This window comes from Leptodactylus fuscus, chromosome 2 (genome assembly GCF_031893055.1).
Source record: "Leptodactylus fuscus isolate aLepFus1 chromosome 2, aLepFus1.hap2, whole genome shotgun sequence".
Classification (NCBI taxonomy): Eukaryota; Metazoa; Chordata; class Amphibia; order Anura; family Leptodactylidae; genus Leptodactylus; species Leptodactylus fuscus.
Window position 1 is genome coordinate 71,563,896 of NC_134266.1, and position 25,393 is coordinate 71,589,288.

Sequence of the window (25,393 nt, forward strand, 5' to 3'; positions counted from 1 at the left end):
GCACTGGTTCTGCATCGAACATTAAACTTGGAACAGCTAGTATTGTTCGATCGAGTACGAGTATTTCGAATACCGTAGTATTCGATCGAACACCTACTCGATCGAACACTACTCGCTCATCTCTAATCGGTACAGGTCAGTGCATAACTTTATAGCTCCTGTATGATCCTATGAGTGAAAGGGAGCAGACTCTCCTTCACTTACTGTGTGCAGCATTTGGCAGCTAATCCCTACCTAGTAATTTCAGAATGCAAATTAGGGATACAGTCAGTAGAGGGGACAACTTCTGAAAATGTAGGGTACAAATCATATAATGGTGCAAAAAATTGTGTTATTGCTCTTTTGCACACATCAGCAGCTTATCATGAAAAGTTACCTGAAACTAAAGGTTCACATTTGTGCCGGAGTCTCGATTCAACATAGATTCCACCAAAAAGCAGAGTCTATGGGGTGCACAGGTGACAAGTGTGAACCTAGCCAAGCACTGTAACACCACGGACAACTATTGTTGCTTGTTACTAGGTGGTAGAGCAGAAGTAGCTGAAAAATGACCCTCATATATCCCTTAGTGCTCTGTAGCTATCAAAGTTCCACCTCACAGAATACCCGGCCCCTGTATGAGAACTCTTTAGGTACTTGCTCCTGCTTTATGGTTTAGATCACAGACATGCACTGGCTGCTATGTATGATGTCAAAGTATTCTGTCTCAAGTGAGTTATTCTCTGACATCAAACACTTCATAAGAAGACATGACAACATGACAACAGTGTGATGGAAGTGTATAGTGTCACTCTCAATACTAAAAATATATATGTAAAAAATATACATTTGTGTAATGGTAGGGACTTTTCAGCCAATAAGAGTTATCTTTCCATGGGGATATGCAGAACACTTAAATATGAGTCAGGTTCACATTTTTTTTTTATTTTTTGCTGTTCGTTTGCATTAAATTAGTTAAAGTTACCTAAAATTGAGCTGCTCATATAAAAGATCTCATTCTCTAAGATGATTTGTTAAATGCTGTGTAAATATAGATACTAATTAATGGGGTTAATAGGACATAGTCTTCCACCTACTCTGATATCAGGTATGGAAAGACGCACTGTATGCTTTGTGGAATAGTTGCCAAGCCAACCGTTTTTGCCCAGTGAGTATAATGCACCAGTCCTATTCTAATACGCAAGACCCATGCAAGATGTTGGGCATCAGACAGGAGCACCCATAGCTGGTTCATCCAATGTGCAGTGTGTCTTTCCATCCCAATGTGAGACTGGTATGGTGGTCTGCTTAGACAACACTTAAGGAAGAGGAAATATTACGCTATTTAGTGGAAAGGGTACTTCACATGTTACTATATATTTTATTTATATCACATTGGTCAATAGGCTGACAATCTCCATTCTCTGTAGACTACTTTTCAGCCGTCCTGTATAGATTGTGATAGAATGGGTCATCTCATTATCATTAAAGGGTGATTTGCGCTAATCACAGTTCTATTTTACTGCTTGAGGTCTAGAAAAATCAAGAAGGCTGTGTTATATACATGAATACCTAAAGCTTAGTATGCACAATCCTTGTAATCTCAGGCGTCACCTCCTGAAGACTGTAGTACCATAACAATTCACTGTCAATTGACTTTCATTCATTTAATCTGCCATATATGCCCTGGTGTACGATCTACAGCCTGGGCAGGTTTTTTTTAAGTTTAAAAAATTTAAAAAAAAAAATGAAAGAAAAGGCATCACAATCTTTAAGACAGGTCATTCATTTCAGATTGATGGAGGTCTGACATCTGGACCCTGTATTAAACTTGTTGCAGTAACCAGGTATTAGAAATCCCCTTATCTCTGCAACTTACAACATTTATTACCATATACTTATCAAGGAAAATGTGTAATTTTCTATTTAACATGCTCTTTAAGATGACATCCCCTCTAATAATTTTGCTGAATTACATCTTTGTCTCCCAAGGATCACCAAACTGCAGCTCAACGAAGTGTCAAATTACAGTGCACAATAGAAGTCTATGAAGAGAAGAGGGAAGACACTGAAACAAACAGACTGCTGGAGCTAATACTAAGTTTTCCACCTCAACATAAGTGTTTCTTTAAGTAATGCTTTTTATATATTTCTTTATAAGGACCTCCATGAAGGAGTGTGAGATTTGGGGAGCAGACACTCTGTGTGCAGTGTATAGCAGCTTATCGCCACAACTAGCTCAGGAACAACTGAGAATTAGAAATATGGTCTCCAGAGTGCAAAACTACTAAAAAATGTATGGATACAAGTCATATATTGGCCAGAAACAGCGTTATTCATCATCTAAACACATATGACAACTTATCCTAAAAAGGAGAGCTATACTTTTAAAGAGGACCTTTCACCATATCCGGGCACAGGCAGTGTTATATACTGCCAGAAAGCTGACAGTGCACTGAATTCAGCGCACTGTCGGCTTTCCCGATCCGTGCCCGGTGTAAAGCGCTATCGGTCCCGGTACCGTAGCGCTTTACAGTCAGAAGGGCGTTTCTGACCATTAGCCAGAGACGTCCTTCTGCCTCGCGGCGCCAATCGCGCTGTGCTGTGGAGCCGGGAGGAACGCCCCCTCCCTCTCCTGATAATACTCGTCTACGGATGAGCTGTGTGAGCAGAGGGAGGGGGCATTCCTCCCGGCTCCACAGCACAGCGCGATTGGCGCCGCGAGGCAGAAGGACGTCTCTGGCTAATGGTCAGAAACGCCCTTCTGACCATAGAAGAGCTACGGTACCGGGCCGTAAGCTCTTTACACCGGGCACAGATCGGGAAAGCCGACAGTGCGCTGAACTCAGCGCACTGTCAGCTTTCTGACAGTATATAACACTGCATGTGCCCGGATATGGTGAAAGGTCCTCTTTAAAGGGATTCTATCAGTGGGAAAACTGATTTTTAACAAAGCATATATTTGCATAGCCTTTAGAAAGGCTACACCAGACATACCTTTTATTTGTTAATCCTCTCAGCCATTTTTGAATTGGACAATTTTTATTGATATGCTAATTAGCCTGCATGGTATACTGGAAGTTTACTGAACAGCATCTGATGTGTGTACACAGAGGAGGTGAGAGCAGGGAGGCTGATGAGTCCTAATCAGCAGCAGCAGAAGCCTCCCTGCTCTTACTTCCCCCCTATTTACACACAGCAGACAGTGTTGAGTGAACTTCTGGTGCTCCGTGCTGGCTAGTTAGCATATCAATAAATGTGGGCCAATTCAAAAATGGCCCTCCAAATTTTGCTTCATATATAGAGACAGCAGTCAATCACTGACAGAGCCACCCCCTTGACTAGATAACCATTTCTGACCAGAGAATGAGCAATTATATAAATAAATACATTTTTTTCCAACTATACAGCAATCTAGAAAAACACTTAGAGACTGAAAGGTCTCACTGATCCCAAAAAAAGGGAGGGGGACACTATCTTTTGTTCATGACTCAAAAACTTATATCAATAGGATAGATCTAAAAATATAGACTTGTGAAACTTAACCTTTGATTAATATATTTATATAATATATATTTAATATAATATTATTTATTAAAGCTTACGTTTTACAAGTCAATATATTTTTGAGACCTATCCTATAGATACAGGTTCCTTTTAAAAGGGTTATTCTCATTTACAGAATTAGTTTAATCCCATAATTAATCTAATTAGTTTAATTAGCATCATCGCTGGGCTATGAGGACCACCACCCCTAATAGTACTTGTCCATAGACTTGTACAGGAGGGGCTTTCCTTAGAGCTCAGCACCATCGTTGGGCAGTAAGGAACACCCCCTCTGATATTATGGGGCTATGGACGAGTACTGATGGTGGGAAAGTGGCATTCCTCACAGTCCAGCAATGATGCTAGACTGTCAGGAACACTATTTTGACGGTGGTGAAAGATTAATGCCGAAATTAACAGCACTGACATCTCCAGCCACATGGCACATACTGGGAAAGATAACAGCGAGCTGAATTCAACGCACTGTAGGCTTTTTAGTGGTATATAAAATCGCATATGCATGAAGACATAAAAGGTCCTCTTTAACCCCTTCCCGACATGCGCCGTAATAGTACGGCGCATGTCGGGTCTGTAACTATGGCGACCGCCATAGCCGCCGGGTGTCTACTGCTTTAAGCAGTAGACAACCGGCTCTAATGCCTCCAATCGGTCCCCGGACCGATCGGAGGCATTAACCCCTCCGGCGCCGCGGTCAAAGGCGCCGGAGGCGCCATTTTCCCGCCGGCACATGGGCGCCGCCATTTTGGCTGGGATCGCCGGCTCCTGCAGCATGCTCCAGGGCTGACGTCCCGTTGCCATGACAGCAGGGAGCCTTGTACAGACTCCCAGGCTTGTCTGCAAATCCTCTCTTTTGCAGGCTGGTCTATGCAGCCTGCAAAAGAAAGGATGCTTTTTTGCAATGCATTGCAATGCATTAGCATTGTAATGCATTGCATTAGTGATCAGACCCCCTGGGGTTCAACACCCCTAGGGGGTCTAATAAATGCAAAAAAAAAATAAAAAAAAATATTAAAAAATATAAAAAGAATTAAAAGTTCAAATCACCCCCCTTTCCCTAGAACACATATAAAAGTAGTTAAAAACTGTGAAACATATACATGTTAGGTATCCCCGCGTCCAAAATCGCCCGCTCTACAAATCTATAAAAATATTTTTCCTGTTCGGTAAATGCCGTAGCGGGAAAAATAGTCGAAAGTGCCAAACCGCCATTTTTTCACTGCTTTGATTCTGATAACAATTTGAATAAAAAGTGATCAAAGCAATAACATTTCCCGAAAATGGTAGAAATAAAAAGTACACCCGGCCCCGCAAAAAAAGACGCCCTATGCATCCCTGTACACTTACGTATAAAAAAGTTACGGCCGTCGGAATATGGCGACTTTTAGAAAAAAAATTTTTTAACACAGTTTTGGAATTTTTTTTAGGGGTCAAAATGTAAATAAAACCATATAAATTTGGTATCCCTGGAACCGTACCGAAACACAGAATATAGGGGACATGTCATTTTGGCTGCACAGTGAACGCCGTAAAACCAAAGCCCGTAAGAAAGTCGCAGAAATGCATTTTTTCTTCAAATCCACCCCATTCTGAATTTTTTTCCAGGTTCCCAGTACATTATATAGAATAAATAATGGTGGCATCATGAAGAAAATTTGTCCCGCAAAAATTAAGACCTCATATGGCTCTGGGAGCGGAGAAATAAAAAAGTTATGGGGTTTAGAAGGAGGGGAGTCAAAAACGAAAAACGAAAATCAAAAAATGCCATCGGCGGGAAGGGGTTAAGTGAATATTGGAGATACTGCTGGTTATGTGTCCTCCATGTTTACAGCTTGTTGCCTAGGTTTCAGACCACCTCTACTATCTTGCAGCAGTGGATGGGCTGGTGTGGTTAGTCTCTGTTCCTGGTCACCTGTATTCTCTGTTCAGTTGTTGATGACTAAAAGAACCTTTTGTCAGTTCTTCTAAGTGCACTTATCTGCTGATTCCTGATGAGGGCTAGAACAGAGCTTGATTGGTATTTCTGTCTTTTCTGTATGTAAATACAGATATAATGTGCAGTTTAGTTGGTGGAGTATGCTTCTGGTCTGAACTATCCATCATACGGGCTAAGCCTTCCCACAAACTTGTCACTGGAAACCAGGAAGTGGGGGGAGAGAAGAGCAGGAGAGACTCTTAGGCCTCGTTCCAATCTGCGTCTGTAAGCTGTTCATGGGAGTCTGCATGGGGATCCCCCTGAACGGGCTACCAAACGCATTGGCAAGTGGTGTACAGTGAAAGCACACGGACCCCATAATCTATAATGGGATCTGTGTGCTTTTCGCATGGTCTCCGCATGGAACATGTGGACAGAAAAGTACTTCACGATCTACTTTCCTGTCCGCATGACTCATGTGAAAAGCACACGGACCCATTATAGTCTATTTGGTCCATATGCTTTCACTGTACACTGCTTGCCAATGAGTTCGGTAGTCCATTCGGGTGGGTCCCCATGTGGACTCCCCCGAACGGATTACCAACACAGATATGAACGAGGCCTTAGATAAGAAAACCCCTTTAACTGCTACAGTGTTTAGGAGGCACCTATAGGATCCATACACTCTAATACAAGTAGATGACAAAATAATGTAGTTGGAATATTTAATCTGGAATATACTGTTTAATCTGGCAGGTCACATTTTCCAACAATGTAACGTTCCTTTGAAGCAGTCGCTGTGGATTTATCTATTACTATTAAACATTGTCCTATTCACATTAATGCAACATGGTGCTCATGGAGATAATGACACATATCACTTAATAAAGTGGCATATGCATATGTACACATATACCAGTGAACAAAAATTCCCCCAATCATTTCTCTCTATCAGTTCTTACATAGTCGCGATCCATTAGAAACAAAGGGAAATAGTAACATTAGGTTAATTTGTTATACTCATCAAACTACATCCAGAATTGCTAATTTATTGTGGTAAATGTAGTTTTTAATTTACTTTTTATATGAAAGAGACAGATTGAGAGTTTTGATTCCAGCAAGCGTGCATTGATAAGAAAATATACATACTCTTCAATGGCGCCGTAATTGACACCAATAACATAGGAGAAAATTGAAAATAGCTCAAAATGACATAAAGGCAAAAAAGTCAAAACAGAGCAATGATTTACATTGCTAATCACAGAGAGAAGAGCTCACTTCAGCTGTACCAGACGTTCCCATAACTAGAGCCTAGCAAATTGCTGTGACGGATGCAATAGCTGCATATTCACCATGCTTGCTGAATTTTGAAATACCCAAATCTAATAAATCTCTCCTGAGCCTCCACAGTTCTAGTAATAACGGTGACTACAAGGTAAATAGCAGACAGGCGCTTCTGACAGAAATATGTTTTGCAGGAAGCACTTGATCATCAGCATTTGCATATATTGAACCTTGGGTGACAAAAAGATAAGCATGCAGATTATATATTTAACTGAAACTTGGAGTGTCAAGTCTCAGCCCTATAAATGGTCACTGAAGCTAAGATATAGATATACAGATAGATATGAATTCAGATGAGCCAAGTTCACAGCAAGAAGAGTTCTACCTTTGTTGATTATACAATTGCTTTAGATAAAAACCAGATCAGTAGGAATGAACATTTATTATATAGTTCACCTGGTCAGTGATCATTTCCACCGTAAATTGTGCTAAAGGGGTTGTGGGTTTAAAAAATCCTGACTTTATGGCCTGTTTTTGCCCATTTCCAGGAGTCCCAATGGGTACTTATTAAAAAACAGGCATACAGAAATTGTAGAGAAGAGGCCAATAACAACCAATAAGATTACCAACACTGTCTCTCTGCCCTAGTCAGGCAGTGTTAGTTATTTGACTAAAGGGGTGACTGTCAGAGTGTAACCCATTCCTATATATGACGCCCCAAGTCTTAGTAGACATACTGCCAACTTGATCCCACCATCTAGCCTGTGAGAGGCCAATCAGAGGCAGTTCACATTATACCCTCTAGCCGCCTATAAAACTGCCTGCCAGAGGATGCTACCACTCACCTAGTCGATACATTACATAAAAAAATAACGCTATAGTATAGTTATTCCAAGAGATGACCTAGGAGTGGCCAGTGAGTAGCAGTGAAGATAACACTCACTGCTAATATTTCTGAGTTTTTGCTTGTCCACCCGCTTATTAATGATTAACCATAGGTTCTCAATGGGATTGAGATCGGTGGAGTTTCCAGGCCAGTGAATCAAAATTTCATTCCAAAGTTTTATTCACTGAGCAACCTAGTTATGACAAAATTCAGATGTCTAACTGGTGACACTAGGTTTAGGCAGAGAACATACTGAAGGAGTATACAGAATGGTAAAGTTGATGTGAGCGGTGATAAATATATCTGTAAAATACTCAGATGCACTTTCTTCTTTGAAAAGCAGACATTACTGTTACTTATAACGGACAGGACACCAGAAAAACTGCTATACCTCTACATATTATTTACTGATCCTCCACTCCATATACAATGCATATTATCCCTCTAGATGAAGAGGTTGACTTTAGATAAGGTTGACAACGTCACCAATTTCTTCTACCAATGATCAAAAACCCAAAACAAAAAAAAATACCTTTAGGTGGAGCTTCTGTTTGAAATAACAAAGTGGTCATAAATTGTTAAACTTCGGTAAAGCTACATATTGTGCCAACTTTTTGATAACAAAATTATTGGGCATGGACAGTAAGGATCTATTATGAGTCATTTCAATTGGGTGTACATGAGGTTCTATGGAATCAATCTGATCCAGATTACAAGCCTAGTTTATAGCCGTATATAAGACAAGACTGAATAGTTGCTGTATTTCAAGTGATCAAGTATAAAAACACAAGCAACAACATTACCCTTTGTTTTGCAACATAGATTATCCGCAGGTAACACAGCATCATGAGGAATATCAGGCTGAACAATGGAATGTACCATCTGAAATAAAGAACATACATTGTTGACAACCAGACAACTTAATAGTAGGACAAAGACAGCAGAACACTAATGGATAATAATCATTCTATTCATTATACTATATTATATATACAGTAGGATGAACATTTACCATATGAACAATACCCAAATAATCTGCAATCCTGGCTTTAGAAAGCCTTCAGAATGTTTATTGTGTGCAAACACAATTCTTAGTATGAGTTTGTCGGCAGCCTCTGGACTGCATTGATTTATTAGGACAGAGAATAGGATTTCCTATGGCTGTGCCTATAGTCAGCACCATGGACAGGGGCAGCTTGCTTGGCTTCATGTATAAGGAGTATTACTCACACACTTCACTAGAAGGCATAGTAAAATTGTCCTTCTAAGTCACTATAGTACAATAAAGGAGTTTTTGCACATATAACATTTATGACCTGTCCCAGGATAGAAGATAAATGTATAATGTGTCCTACAGATCACTGGAATATAGCTCTGTAGTGCAGACCCCAGTAATGGGATGTACAGCTGCCCTGTGGATAGGCGATAAATGGTATTTGTGGGGAAAACCCTATCATTCTTATAAAGTGAACAGTTAATTCTATCATATTGACACAGCTTTAAAACTGAAATGTAGCCTTATTCACACTGGACATATTATTGCATTCTACATGTTACATGTACGTGAATTGGAGGCTGTAATATCCACAGTTGCAGAAAACTGGCTGCTCTAAAACAAAGATCTAGAAAACTGACCATACACACTAGATTAATGTCATCCAAACCCACCGGTTTCAATGAGATTGGCCAACCATCTAATGGGACGCCACGACTCTCCCTGAAGACGGTTCGGGGATAGAAGGATCCGGCAGTGAGATCTCAATATGTCTGCTACTTTGCTATCAGGAGATAAGCAGCTGTCACAGGTGTCTGACAACAACTTACTTAGTGGGGGTAATTTAGGGCGTTATATCTAGTTTATGGTCCATTTTTTGTTTTTTTTCACTTGTAGGGGATAGTTGGAAGCTATGGCTGTCAGCCAAAGAAGTGTTGCTATCTGAAATGTAGGACGTTTTCTATATGCCTTAATCGGACAATGTCCACCTATTGTGTAGGTGTTAAGTGAGGTCATCATGCTGGTACTGATCCCTGCACACCACATGGTGCCTTCAACTTCTATGCTGACATATATAGGCCAGAAGCATCATCAAAGTAGTATGCTCCAACCCAACTGTGTAGCGTCTGTGATAGCAAATCCCAGGGTCTGTTGTTGTCAATGACCCACATAATCTAGACAGCCTGCTGCCGAAGGGGGATTTGGCATGGAATTTTTGTTGCATGACAAATTAGCAAACCATCAAACCACTTGTATATACTGTTTGTACAGAGTATCTTATCTTCAGTGTGAAGGTGGGAATTAATATTGTCCCCTATATGCATCAATCACAAGTCACGGTATAGTGAATAGGGGAATCCTTGTTAACATTCCGAGGACCACCTCCATACTCTGTGCGATTGCCAGGGTGTAATGCTCTTTTAATCATACTCACTTTATTTCGCACATCAATTCTCCTAATAGACTTTAATAGCCTTTCTTACAAATGTCAGAGCCACCTATGTTCATGATACACTTGGGACTGATCACTCTCTGGGTAGGGGGCTCTCTGGGTACTTTTTCTCCTCTCTCACCCCCCCTGTTCCGGCGTAACTTATTTTACTATAAGACAATAACCATCCTTGTCTTATAATTGCAGTGAGGTACTGTCTAGCGCTGCTGATTTCTCTAAAAGGCTCTTGGCAATTCCCCAGGTCTGGCTCTTCGGTGCTCTCTTGTCAGCTCAAACTAATTATAATGTGATATACTATAATAGGATCGGATTACAGTATAGCATATTATGATCTGTTTATCATACTGGACCGAAATATAATTTGTGATATCTAGGAAGACAGACATGAGAAACCCAGGAATTCCATGAACTAGTGTAAAGTAGCTTTACTACAGACTGTGCTCCATAACTGATATTCCATTTGTACCTGGTGACGGGAGAAAGTTGCACCTGTAGTCATCCATTTTATATGAATCGCTATCCTTTGTATCTTGAAGGGGTTGTCTAGCTTGGGATACTCATTTTAAATTATCTTATAATGGCATTTGCAGAAAAGTGTGGATCAGAATGAACAGAATGGGTTTGATTTGGGTCAATGTTTCAGGGATTGGTTCATTTTTTTCCTCTGAAATGGGGCAATTGGTATGAGCCTCATGGGGCTTTTGCCTTCCCCTTGATCAACACTGTAGGGGATTGTAGGGTTATAGGTTGGATTTGATGTCTTTATCCAACCTTATCTACTATGTAACTATATTAGAGATGAGCGAACAGTAAAATGTTTGAGGTTCGATATTCGTTTCGAGTAGCCCCTCAATATTTGACTACTCGAATCGAATATCAAACCCTATTATAGTCTGGGGATAGTATGGGGAGAAAATGCTCGTTTCAGGGGTAGGCAACGTTCGATCAAATTATTCTTACCAAGTCCACGAGTGAGGGTCGGGCTGGATCCTCTGAGAAGTCTTCTCCTTGCAGCGTCCCCGCAGCGTCTTCCGGCTCTTCATTCACTCTGCCAGGCATCGGGCCTGGGCAGAGCCGATTGCGCATGCCCGCACTACAAGTGGACATGCGCAGTCGGCTCTGCCCAGGCCCGTTGCCTGGCAGAGTGAATGAAGAGCTGGAAAACGCCGCGGGGAAGCTGCACAGAGAAGACTTCTAAAGGTAGGAGAAGAACCAGCGTTGATTGGCCGACTGTATAGCATTTGGCCAATCAATGCTGGTTCTGCATCGAACTTTTACATTCGAACAGCGAGTGGTACTCGATCAAGTACGAGCATTTCGAATACCGTAGTAATCGATCAAATACCTACTCGATCGAGTACTACTCGCTCATCTCTGAACTATATGTAACATTATGTTGTGTCCCAACATACTTACCTTTTTATCATTACAAATGTCTATAATTTACATTATGGATCTGTAACTTCCTGACCATGGTAACAAAATAAATAAATAAAAAATGGACAATTAACTCATCAAGTCACAAAGATATAGCACATTAGTTGGAAGGTAAGGTAGTGTGCTGATATATGATGGAAGAGCTAACATTGAATTGAATCGGACATATAAAGATGAGACGGGCGACATTTTATGAATTATATTCTCATGTTTGTTCAGTAAGTATCCATAAATAATAACACAATGCGGGCAGTTTTTTTGTTTTTTTTAAGTTATGTGTATTACAAGGTTAAAAGTTTTAATTTCACTAAACAAGCCAGTGTTTTTCTATGTGCACTGAACCGTAACTAGGCCTAGCTTGCCATGCTATGCATAATACAAGAAGCAATCATTAAGCAACAGCTGAGCCAGGGCTCATACCATTTATTACAGGCGAGCTACAGATCTCTCCACTGCAAACCCACCGGCTCTGCAGCGGGTTATTATGAAAAGACGCCCAAGAGAAAATGGCAAGATTTGCATAAGTTGTGCTTGATGCAGTATACATGTACAAGGTTATTTCACAAGGTTTTTTTTTTTTTTTTCTGCTTTCCATGTATGACATTGATCAATATTTAATGGCTGCCATTGGTCACCTCGCAAAATAGGTTTACTCGTAGCTAAGGAATAGTTGTCTTCTAATTTAAGGGGAAAAATTTCAGTACACATTGTTCTGCACCTGTATTGCACATATAGGTTTTGTATCTGTGTAATAATACTGTGCTCATAAGACCTATTTAACGCCTTAATTTAATTACTGTATAATTAAAGGGAGTCTGCCAGAAGGAAAATTCTAAATTAATTGTTAAGCACTCAAGCAAAGGGTGGGGGGAGCAGTTAAGGGCAGTTATCGAGGGTAAAGAGGGAATCCCAAACAGGAAAAGAAACTCCTCCTACCCCTTTTTAGCTACTGTAATTGGCATTAAAATAAAACACCGATTTTTTTTTTTTTTTTCATGAAAATTGAGCAACAATGCAGAATAAGAAAAGTATCTTTGGAAAGTGTAGAAACAGCCCTACAAGGTACTTTCATTAGTCTGATACCAATTTTTCTGCTCATAGACTCCATTTAAGTTCAAATCAGGACCTTACTGGTGACTATGGTTCTGATAAATGTCCACACTAGGTTCCTTCCAGTAGCGTAACTCGGAATGGCAGGATCCCATGGTGAAGGTCCCATTTCTAGGATCTATAGTATACCCAGAATGGAATACATGCCATACACTGTCATCAGGGCTCCTAGGAAGCTATCTATCTATCTATCTATCTATCTATCTATCTATCTATCTATCTATCTATCTATCTAGCTCTCTAAAACTAACATAGCCAAAGTAAAAGTGATATGTATATATATGGAAAAATTAATGAAGGCCGGGTTCAGGCGGAGACTGGGCGCAGGTGTGAGCTCACACTAAGCAGTAGATGCAAAATCTGAATTTACTGCCAGTAGAACGTACAGTATGTTTAAACACTATCCAGACAGACATGAAACTGCTGTAATGCCCGCAGCACCTTATATAGTGTATACAACATCAGCACTGTAAGAGGTCCACCTAACACTGACTATTGTCTGAGAAGCTGTCAGCTGATGACAGGGGTGCCAGAATGTCTCAGTGAATCACAAGACATATGTCTCTTCTGTATTTTTCTAGCAACTTCATATTGCACATGGCAACAAAAATTCCCCATATATAGCACCTATACCCAAAATTATAAAACTTTATTTTTATTCATAATTTTCAAAGTAAAATTACAAAATGACCATTAAATTGCCTAACCTTATTGCCTAACTAGTAGTTTGGCCATTAGATATACAACACGTGCTGAAACAACTTGTGTATACTGTATCTATTGCTAGTCAGACTCAATTAATAGTTTGTCAATAGGGGCAATTTGACAGTCAATTTCAAGTACTGTGTGACCAGTCTATACTATTTCTCCCCCTTCTCCTAGTTTGGGGGTAAAGGGGCAGACTCTACTATCAATTCTTGGATTTCTAGGGTCTAAGTTGGATTTATAAATTTTCTTGGTAAATTTACTTTGAAAAGTTTTAGCATTTTGGGTATTGGTGCCATATAAGGGAAATTTATGTTGACATGCACACTATGAAGTGCTGGCGATCACAAAGAAGATGGCAGCGCCCACACGCCACCAGGAAAATGGCGCCTCGGTCAGCTTTGACCGAGGCGCTGGAAGGGTTAATGCCTCCGATCGGTCCGGGCACCAATCGTAGACATTAGCGCCGGTTGTCTACTGTGTAAAACAATAGACACCCAGCGGCTATGGCGGCCACCATAGTTAAACACCTGGCATGCGCCATACTACTACGGCGGATGTCGGGAAGGGGTTAATTTCTGTACAATATATGTGGCAACCGTTTTAGTTTGTCTAAGACAACTCGCCATTCAGTTTTGTTAAAAACCTAACAATTTGGAATATTCATGTTGAATCCGGTTCATGACTAATCAGTTCACCAACTCTAGTAATATTCCACCAAGAATGGGAGATTCCCAACATTCTATACCCAAACCTGGCCAGTGCCAAACCTACTTTGGCTTAGAGGATACACTTAGGTGAGAAAAATGACATACAATGAGTACAACTGTCACATACATAGTTGGTAGAATGGAAAAGACCATCAACTTCGACATGTCTGTACTTAAACCCTCAGGGCTCGTTCACATCTGCGCCCGGAAGTCCGTTCTGCAGGTTTCCGTTTCCTGCACAAAACAGGGCAGTAGACGGAAACCTGCTGGCATCTTTTTGGCCCATTCATTTTAATGGGTTTGAAAGTTGTCCAGCCATGAGCGCCGGTGAGCGTTTTATGCTCTCTGCGGCGAAACCGTTTTTTTTTAACCGGACACAGAGTCGGACATGCAGTACTCTGTGTCCGGTTTAAACAAAACTGTTTTGCCGCGGAGAGCTCAAAACGCTCACGGCCTGGACTCGGCATGACAGGTTTCCATCTTATGCATGCAGAAGACGGAAACCTGAGAACGGAGTCCAGATGCTGGTGTGAACCCAGCGTCAACTGTACATTGTAAGTCAGTGACAGTAACCCTGTGGTTTACAGGGTAGATATTTCACCATTTTTTAAATATAGTCACACTTTTTACTATTAGAAGATCCTGCGGGAACATTTAGCATAATTACACAGTTAAAGTAACACATTATGTAATTACTCTCACATTAAAGGGAGTGTCCAGGAATTTGAGCAACCAGTGGGGCGGCCAGGGAAGAAGTAAGAAAAAAAGCATACATTGCCATCTCTAGTATTCCATTGTTTGCCTCTGTTGCCCTTTACTTCTTGAGGGGCTGCATTGCTAGAAGATCTGAGACTTACATGATCATTGAGACTATCCAGTGGCGAGTTGCTGGAGAGGGACCAGTGACGTCACTCACATATGTCAATGATTTCTTAGGTTTGATAATCTATCTTCATACCCTTGTTGAAGTGAACTCCATACTCAAGATTTAGTCACTCTCCTGCTTTCTTTCCAATATCCTGAGAATTAGCCATAGACCTACTCTAGTAACAAAGCAGAGCCATTTAAGGAACTAGTCAGCTGCAAAATTGGAGGGGGGGAGAGACCCAGACCCATGATGATCAACTTATTGATCAGTCAACTTTTGCCTAAAAATGTGGCGTATTTTGGCCTTCAAAAAGTGTGATTTACTTTTTTTTTTTTGCAAGATGAGCCTATATATGCCTTCCACATACCCTGTTTCCCCGAAAATAAGACATCCCCCAAAAGTAAGGCATGGGGGGAGGTTTTGTTAAATTGCCTATTATAAGGCACCCCCCGAAAATAAGACATCCCCAAAAACACTGCAGCCGGCAGAACACTGTGCACGATGTTCTGTGTGCACAGGTATGCCGGCTGCTGCCTCTGCTGTGATACCACTGTTCCTGCTGCTGTAAGATGAGCTGGGAAAGCATCGTATGCTGCGGGGAGTCCACTCTCCCAGCTCATCCCACAGCAGCCAGAACAGTGGTATCACAGCAGAGGAGGCAGCCAGCATTCCTGTGCACACGGAGCACAGCATTCAGCCGGCTGCAATGCCCACTAAGTGAGGCTCTCCGGCACAACCGCCGGAAGCCTCGCTAATCTCTGCTAAGCCCCGCCAACCACTTCCACCACCGTGACCAACAGCAGCACCAGCGCTGCTATGAAGATGGGGAAGGTAACTAGCGTACCTCCCCCCACCACCACCTCTTGCACCACCTACAACCGGCAGTCATGCCGGCACTCCGTTAAGGAAGCGCCAGCATGACTGCCGATTGTCCCCCGCTCCAGCCGCTCCATAAGACATCCCCCGAAAATAAGACAGGTCATATATTTTGGAAGAGAATTTAATATGAGACACTGTCTTATTTTCGGGGAAACAGGGTAGTATGAAACCTTCAATCACAGAATCTATTAAGAAAATTTTGGCAATGTACTATAATGTACAGTATATACACATTATACATTTGCATCATGGGTTCAGTCTCTTATTGGTAAACACATTATACACAGCCAGGGTAGGGTAGCACAGATCATTATGGCGCAAATAAGGTCCTCCCCAGGCAGGGGCGTAACTACCATAGAGGCGGCGGAGGCGGCTGCCACAGGGCCCGGGCCATTAGGGGGCCCGGTGACAGCCGCTACCGCTGCGTTTTTTTTTTTTAATAGGCCGTTACGGGCCCTATTCACTTGCCGATCCTGGCTGGGCCGGGATCGGCAAGTGACACCGCGGGCCACACAAATGCTATCATTATACTCGGGGGTCTTTGCAGACCCCCGAGTATAATGATCGGTGGATCGGGAGAGGTAAGGGAACATAACAAACAGTGTTACTTACCTCTCCACGATCCTGCCAGGCCTCCTTTCTGACGTCTCTGACGTCACATGAACCCGGCCTGCGTCCCAGGTCATGTGACATCTGACGTCATTTCATAAGGACGCCAGCGGAGAAGACCGCGTAGGAGCCGAAGACAGGTAAGAAACAGTATATTTTTTAATGTTTTTATTCGACCGGGTCTCCGATTATTATACTCTGGGGTCTGAAAAGACCCCAGAGTATAATAATTGTTTATGGGTGTCCACTATGGGGTATAATAGTGTGTGCAGGGGCCACTATGGGGATAATACTGTGTGCAGGAGCCAGTAAGGGACATAATACTGTGTGCAGGGGCCACTATGGGGGATGATACTGTGTGCAGGGGCCACTATGGGGATGATACTGTGTGCAGGGGCCACTAATGGGGATGATACTGTGTGCAGGGGCCACTATGGGGGATGATACTGTGTGCAGGGGCCACTAATGGGGATGATACTGTGTGCAGGGGCCACTATGGGGGATGATACTGTGTGCAGGGGCCACTATGGGGATGATACTGTGTGCAGGGGCCACTAATGGATATAATACTGTGTGCAGGGGCCACTATGGGGGATAATACTGTGTGCAAGGGCCACTATGGGACATAATACTGTGTGCAAGGCTTACTAAGGGACATAATAGAGTGCGGAGGAGGGGGTCGGTCGAGGTCTTTGACGTCGGTGCCGGCTAGGGGGGGGGGCTCCATGTCAAAAGTTCACCACGGGGCCCCGCCATTTCTAGTTACGCCACTGCCCCAGGTTATTACTGTATGAGTACTACAGTAATAGTCATAATAGCATACAGTATAGTCATATATGTGAGTGTAGTTAAAGCAGTGCAGAGATGGCAGTTGTACCCAGACCACGGAGAAGGTCCAAATGTGTCTCTGCCTATATGTGTCACTAGGGCCTATAAACCACAAGCTACAGTATCATCCTTTGTTCTCATTACAATGGATATTTGGATGATTGTGAAGAAGCATGATCTTCAGATGTCTTTTTCTATAATATAGGGCACTGCGATGAGCTTAATAAGTAAAGTATAAACAGAGAATCTTGGTATATTTTATGAGGCAATTTAAGTAAAGGACCATACGCAGCACATGCCACAAAACGGCTTGTTTCCCACCTCCTAGCCATAAGTCAGACTAAGCAATTTAATCAAATGTTACTGTGCCATGCGAGAGAAAATGAGAAAGGAGGCAAATGCGGAGGAACTAAATTTAGATCCAGCCGGCTTGAAAAGCAGAAGTCAATCAGCGCGCTCAATATCGGTCTGCTCGACACTGTCATGTTGTCGTTGGTATTTTATGCAGCAGCTGGGAAAAATTGGGCCCTCCAATAATAACAACAATCCACACCCTGGGTGACCTTGCATTCAAATAGATTTACTGGCCCGAGACCAGCAGATGCAAGACTTCTCACGAAGCAGCCAGACAAAAGACTAATCTGGGAATCTTTGTTTCTGTCATCGCGGGCACAGTTTCCTCCGAATCAATAAAAGAAAGTGAGAGCACCTTTCAGTCGTGCTGATATCAGAGACCTTGTAGGACCCGCAATTCTGCAGCCTTGATATGATAAATAAATCTCTTGACTGATAGCTCGGTTTGGATGAGAAGGCTGTTTGTTAGAGAAGAAAAGGGATCAACGCCAGCAGAGGGGAACTGGGACAAGGAATATATTACTAAACTGTACCTCTAGGAGAAAATAGATTAATCTTTCTGTTCTCCGTAGATGCATTAGAGAGGAAGCTCACGCTCGATAATTTTTGCAGAGGTGATATGCCCAGGATAAATATATGAATTGTGGCCATAGCTCTGGGCAGGAAAAGGTGTACCCAAGACAATCAATGGTTCATTTATTTTAAGGGGTATAATTTCTTTAAATAAGCAGCAGCTTAATTAATAAAATAAAATATAATAAAAAAACATCATTGGTCTCAGTTATTACATGTCATCAAGTTCCCAGCTGGTCTTTGTATAAATTCTACATAAATGTCTAGAGCCATGTCTACTGGAGCCACTACCTTGGTAAAAGTGTGGGGGGTTGAGGAGATTGCCAAAGAGCAATGCTGTATACTGGAAATTTTGCATACGCCCGGCCATCATCACGGCAATCCTTAGATATTTACTGTGCGTGTTCGTCTGTCTGACCAGGCTACCAAATCTTCGAAGCGTGCAAGTTCCTGTACTTTCGATTCCCAAAGTGAGAGCGGAGGGGCAATCTGTTGACGCCAGAAGAACGGGATGAGGAGTTTAGCTGCTGCCAGTAATTGAGTAGTTAACTCATCTTTGCATGGGGAGTACGTGTCGTTTGGTAGGGCTAGGAACACAACTTCAGGGGTAAGGGTCAGAGGCTTCAAAGTGATTGTCTGGATTCGGTCTTTTACTGCTTCCCAGAATGGGACTATGAGTGGGAACGACCACCATATGTGGAGATAAGTTCCTGATTGAGCTGAACACCTCTAGCAGACATCATTGTCTGAAAGGCCTCTATGATGAAGCCAGTCCGGGGTCCTGTACCATCTTGATAGGAGTTTTTAATGGCACTCTCTCATTCTTATAGAGCGCGAGAATCCCTGAGAAGAATTTAAAATTTTCGAGGCATCTTCATCTGACAATGTAATGTCCAATTCCTTTCCCCAACTATGTAGGAAAGCCGGTCTGTATGCTTTTGGTGGTGCTATAAATCTCCTCAACAAGACTGAGGTTTTGCGCAGGAGCTTAGTGTCAGACAGTAGCATCTTTTCAAATTGTGTCAGGTCCGTTCTCAAGGTATTAGAGGTGGTGAATCTGTCAAGAAAATGGTGCTCATGCAGGAAAGAGATCCCTTTAGGCGATAAGGAAGCAACAATCTCCTTAATCGGCAAGAAGGACCAACCCTCCAAGATGTCTCTAAGTGGGGTGCTGCTCAATTTCGACCAGAGGTCTTCACACAGGGTGGATCCAGGCTGGAGTGAGGCGGGAATAAGACCGGCGGGCAGTAGCGGAGAAGGGTGTGGTGCTAGTCTCTGCTTCTGTTCTCTCCAAACTTCAAGTGCGCCCTTTAACAGGGGGTTTCAAGAAATCGAGGATCTGAGGATTTTAGGAGGGAGCCATAGGTGTTCAAGTTTGGTAAAGGATGGCCTGAAGGTCGACGTATTCAATGGAAAGGTTAAATGGGCCCACCAATGGAGCTGAATCGCTTTGTAATAAATTTACAATAGTGTCAATAGTGCCCAGGGAATCCTGGGTGGGTTCTGTTTCCAGACAGATGAATCGGGAGAATATAGATCGTAACGTTGCGAAAAAAGACTGAGGCAGATATATCGGAAGTATTGACATCATATAGATGATCTTGGGGAGCAGGTATGTCTGAAGGAGGTTCTTTCTCCCGAACCAGGAAAGCGGTAGATGTTTATACGAGTTCAGGTCCTTCTTCAATTGGTTCAGTAAGGGGATGAAATTCTTTGCGTACAGGTCCTCCAATCATGTTGACTCTTTGAGACAGGAAAGAGGGGCTTGAACCTCCTGAATAGAAAGAAGGGTTCTTCAAGATGTTTCCATTCGGCCACCGTAGCTTTCTCCAGAGCAGGATCTACTTGGAAGGTCCTTGGTTCCCTATAGGTAGAATTTGAGGCTTCAGGTGAAGGACCCCGACAAAGAAGAAAAAGCCAGGAGCCGGATCTAAAGGCCCGGGGACTGATGGACAGTGAATGCTCTTCTATGCTAGGTCCTTTGAAATCTTGGAGATCTTTGATCTCCTTCATAGAGTCTTCCACGTACTCTTTTAACCAGGAAATGACTTCACGAATATGCGGTTATATTCAGGAGCCGGAGCCGGATATTCAGGAGCAGGAGCCGGATCTAAAGGCCTGGCCTAAGGAAGAAGCCGCCGGACAGCCATGTCGGCAGACTGGGCACCGTGGAGGGATACTGCAAAGCAAAAAAGGAGCTCCCCTGCGAACCAAATCCAGCCAGAAATGTGAGAGCCAGCCATACAGAAGGGATAGTGCTACCACTGGAGACCCCCACGCAGGTACTCCAAAAGAGGTCTCTGAAGGACCACCAAGAACAGGACTAACCACCCTTTCTTTTTTATTGTAGGTCAAAAAGAAGAAGGGGAAAGAAAAAAAAAATGAAGAGAAATGGAAGAAGCAAGCACACCAAAGGGTGAGTCTGCAAAAAAATACAGGGAGGTGAAGAAACCTCCCTCCACCTGTCCGCACACAGAACAGAAAAAACACAGGGGGAGGAAGGTTTCTTCTACCTCTTATAGGGGAGTATGGCTTAATTAAAGTTAATTAAGTTCTGCCTGTCCTAATGGCACACAGTGGCAGGAATACCCCCTGTGTTGTGCTGCTGTTGGACATAAGAGGAAAATTTCTTGAAGAATTTCTGGTTAAAACCACAGTCATGGTTGTCAGCTGCAGGTCCTCCCAATCGCAACTGTGTGAATAACAAAGGAAGAACTGTAATCTTGTCTTGTCAAATGAAATCCGACAAATTGCGAACTAGGTTCCATAACTCACAAGATATAACTGTTTGCAGTGACACCCCCTCAGCTGCCCTGCCTATACTCCTGTACTCCTGTGACAAGTAGTGTACAGATATCTTCTCTCAATTAAGAAACAAAAAAGGAAAATAATAAAGAAGCGAAGAATTTCATAAAAAGGAGTCAAAATTTGTTAAGTATATTACAAAATGTTTTAATGTCACAAATGCTCCTAGAAAAAAACAACTGTTTGAAAGTTTAGTTCTGCTTTAAATCCTTGTCCCTGAAAATGAGGAACAGTCAACAGTCAACTATGCATGTGATATTTTCTGGGCTTGTACACAAAGAAAGACACAAGCATACAATTTACAATGTATTTTGGAAGCCGTCCAGTTCCAATAAGGTAATGAAGACTTCTAATGGGATAAAGATGGATGAGGAGATCAATATTTTAATTCTCAACTGATCTACTGAAGACACAGACTGCTCAAACAACTTCTGATTCTGCCGTATGTCCGGTATACATTGTAGATTTAATAAAGAGTAGAGATGAGCGAACACTAAAATGTTCGAGGTTCGAAATTCGATTCGAACAGCCGCTCAATGTTCGTGTGTTCGAACGGGTTTCGAACCCCATTATAGTCTATGGGGAACAGATACTCGTTAAGGGGGAAACCCAAATCCGTGTCTGGAGGGTCACCAAGTCCACTATGACACCCCAGGAAATGATGCCAACACCTCTGGAATGACACTGGGACAGCAGGGGAAGCATGCCTGGGGGCATCTAACACACCAAAGACCCTCTATTACCCCAACATCACTGCCTAACAACTACACACTTTCCACATTCAAAAAAACCTCTATCAAAGTGGGAAAATACCTGGAAACCTTCTTTACTCCCCAAATGGATGGACACAAACCCCAATTTAAGCTCAACAAACAGTAACAACCACCCCTTTAAATCACGTTCCCCATGACAACCACAAATGGAATAGGCAATGGGAATTCCAAAAGCCCTCACCCTTAACTGTCATTTTGAGTGTGTGTGTGTGTGTGTGTGTGTGTGTGTGTGTGTGTGTGTGATGTGGTAAGACCTTCCAAAATTCACTTTTCTAGCCCTTAACATGAGCCCTTCCAAACAAAGTTACATGACCTTAAGCTGAGCTACCAGCAGAGATTGAGGCCCTTGGCATGAGTAGAGCCTTGCACCAGCAGTGTTTTTGGCACTTAGGGTGAGTTGAGCCTTGTACCAGCGTGTGTCCCTTAACATCAGGCGGGCCCTAAGTTCTGCGCTTTGCACAAAAGTTCCACATTAACTAGGCTGAATGGTACAAAGATTAGTAGGCCCGAGAACCAGGAACAGGTCTTGCAATGGCTGTCGGATAACGCTTAAAGCACATTGTCCACCAGCCAGTCAGCCTCTACCTCCTCTTACCCAACAGTCTTGTCCTCCTTCCACCCAAAATTCCCAATCTTCTCAGAACAATAACCCCAACTGTCCCTGCTCCCCAGAGCTGTTCTCCCTTCCTTTGACTGTACCGCAACCTGCCCCTCCATTTCGCGATTCCACGGACCTAACAGACGAGTATCTGTGTCCAGATGCTCAAACACTAGAGTCTCCTCCATTCCATCTCCGGTCGATTTGGTGGCGGATGACCAGCAACCCACCCTCATCGACGACGATGAGACGCAGTTGCTGTCAGGGCAGCCAGTTGACATGCGCATTGTGCAGGAGGAGGAGGCGAGACAGGAGTTGGAAGAGGAGGTGGTGGACGACGAGGACACCGACCCCACCTGGACAAGGCAGATGTCAAGCTGGGAAAGTAGTGTGGATGTTGAGGCAGGTGCAGCACCAAAAAGGGTAGCTAGAGGCAGAGACATGTCCAGAGGCAGAGGTCAGCTGCTTTGCCGAAGCCAGGCCAGACCCGGAATGTCCGAAGATGTTCCCTTTTGTACCCAGCCCAGAAAAACTCCCCCATCGAGGGCACGTTTCTTGAAGGTGTAGAGTTTTTTCAAGGAATGCGCCGAGGACAGATATAGTGTCGTCTACACAATTTGCCTCTCGAAATCGAGTAGGGGCCCTGAGAAGAGCAACCTGTCCACCACTTCAATGCACCATCATTTGGAATCCAAGCAATGGAATCAGTGGCAGGCAGCAACGGCAGGACAAACGTCGCCCGCCGTTCATGCCACTGCCTCTGCTCACAGTGCTGGCGATGCACTCCAGAGGACGAGCCAGGACATCACTTCATCTGCCTCCGCCACTTTGTTGACTTCTCCCTCATCCTCCCCTGTTTCTGTCTTATCTCCTTCTCCTGCACCATCAAAGGCACCATCAGGCGCTTCTTTACAACAACCCACCATCTCTCATACATTGGAGCGCCGGCAGAAATACACCGCTAACCACCCACCCACGCAAGCCTAGAACGCCAACATCGCTAAACTGCTGGCCCAGGAGAGGTTGGCGTTCCGGCTTGTTGAAACTCCCGCCTTCCCGGACCTGATGGCAACTGTGGCACCTCACTATGCCGTCCCTAGCCGTCTCAACTTCTCCCGGTGTGGCGTCCCCGCCTTGCACCAGCACGTGTCACTCAACATCAGGTGGGCCCTTAGTTCCGCGCTTTGCTGCAAGGTCCACTTGACCACCGACACTTGGACAAGCGCCTGTGGTCAGGGATGCTGCAGTGCTTATCTTTAATGACAGGCAGGGTGAATGTGGTGGAGTCTGTTCCCCGGGTGCAAACTGGGGTGGCCTATCTCCTCTCCCAGGCCAAAATTCATGGCAGGAGTAGACTGAAACCCTACGACGCTGCAACCTCCACCACAGCTACTAGCGGCAAACGCTAAAACACTGGTGTGGGGAGACGTCAGCAGGCGGTGCTGAAGCTCATCAGCTTGGGGGACAGACAGCACAGTGCCTCCGAGGTCAGGGATGCCATCCTGGCTGAGATGGCATTTTTTTTTCCCTGCTACACCTGGGGCCTGGCATTTTTACGCCTGTGATAATGGCTGGAACCTGGTAGCGGCTCTGGAGCTTGCCAGCCTCCAACACGTTCCATGTTTGGCCCACGTCTAACCTAGTGGTGCAAAGTTTTTTAAAAACATACCCAAATGTACCGAAGCTACTGTTGAAAATGCGGCGCTTGTGCGCCCACTTTTGCAAGTGCACAGGAGTCGCTGCTAGCCTAAAAACACTCTAGCAAGGCCTACATCTGTCCAAACACAGGCTGTTGTCCGTCATTCACACACGCTGAAACCCTACAATACCATATCTTGAGCAGGGTGTGTGAGCTGCACAGACCTTTGATGGAGTTCCATCTACAAAACCCAAGGGTTCCTCAAAGTCAGCAACCAAAGTTTCTGCACCATGAGTTTCCAGGGGTGGCAGAGTTATGGCTAGGGGAAGAGGCATGGATAGGGATGATGTCTAGGGGCAAAAGCAGTGTGGATGTGGAGGCAAGCTAAGCAGGAAAAACTGGGGGTACAAGCTAAGGCATGGACTGGGGTGATGTCTAGGGGCAAAAGCAGTGTGGATGTGGAGGCAAGCTAAGCAGGAAAAACTGGGGATACAAGCTAAGGCATGGACTGGGGTGATGTCTAGGGGCAAAAGCAGTGTGGATGTGGAGGCAAGCTAAGCAGGAAAAACTGGGGGTACAAGCTAAGGCATGGACTGGGGTGATGTCTAGGGGCAAAAGCAGTGTGGATTTGGAGGCAAGCAAAGCAGGGAAAATGGTGGCTAGAGGCAAAGGGATGTCCATAGGCAGCAAGGGCAAAGATGCAAAACTCTCCCGTTTCAAGAATTTTCCTGACTTGTTTCCCCACAAAACATTCCTGGGAGGAGGGCTGAAACACCACCCTCCTCCTCCTCCGCTGTTAGATTTACCCCAGCTACGAGCTGAAAACGCTGCAACACTGGTGTGGGGAGACGTCAGCAGGCTGGGCTGAAGCTCATCAGCTTGGGAGACGGACAGCACACTGCCTCTGAGGTCAGGGATGCCATCCTGGATGAGATGGCAATTTGTTTATCCCCGCTGCCCCTGGGGCCAGGTTTTTTAGCTTGTTGGAGGGCTCTGGAGCTTGCCAGCCTCCAACACGTTCCATGCCTGGCCCACATGTTCAATGTAGTGGTGCAATGATCTTTAAAAACATACCCCAAATTAGCTGAGCTAAGGGTGAAAGTGCGGCACTTGGACACCCACTTTCCCAAGTCTACAGTACCTGGAGCTAGCCGCAATACACTCCAGCAAGGCCTACATCTGCCTGAAGCACCTACTGTTGTGCGAGGTCACCACACGCTCTAACCCTAGATACCGTATGTTCAGCAGGGTGTGTGAGCAGCAGAGACCTTTGATGGAGTACCAGCTACAAAACCCAAGGGTTCCTCAGAGTCAGCTCCCTCACTTTCTGCACCATGAGTTTCCATGGGTGGCAGACTTATGGCTAGAGGCACAGGCATGGATAGGGGTGATGTGTAGGGGCAAAAGCAGTGTGGATGTGGAGGCAAGCT

The 25,393-nt window shown here is 43.8% G+C and overlaps 1 protein-coding gene across 1 annotated transcript in view; it reads right to left on the reverse strand.

The window, feature by feature from the left end:
- Positions 1 to 25,393, reverse strand: part of LOC142194690 (uncharacterized) — a 352,778-nt gene that overhangs the window by 83,387 nt on the left and 243,998 nt on the right. Inside the window, exon 9 of the mRNA XM_075263977.1 lies at positions 8,432 to 8,510. Within this exon, the coding sequence (XP_075120078.1) occupies positions 8,432 to 8,510 (79 nt within the window). The remainder of the gene's footprint in view (positions 1 to 8,431; positions 8,511 to 25,393) is intronic.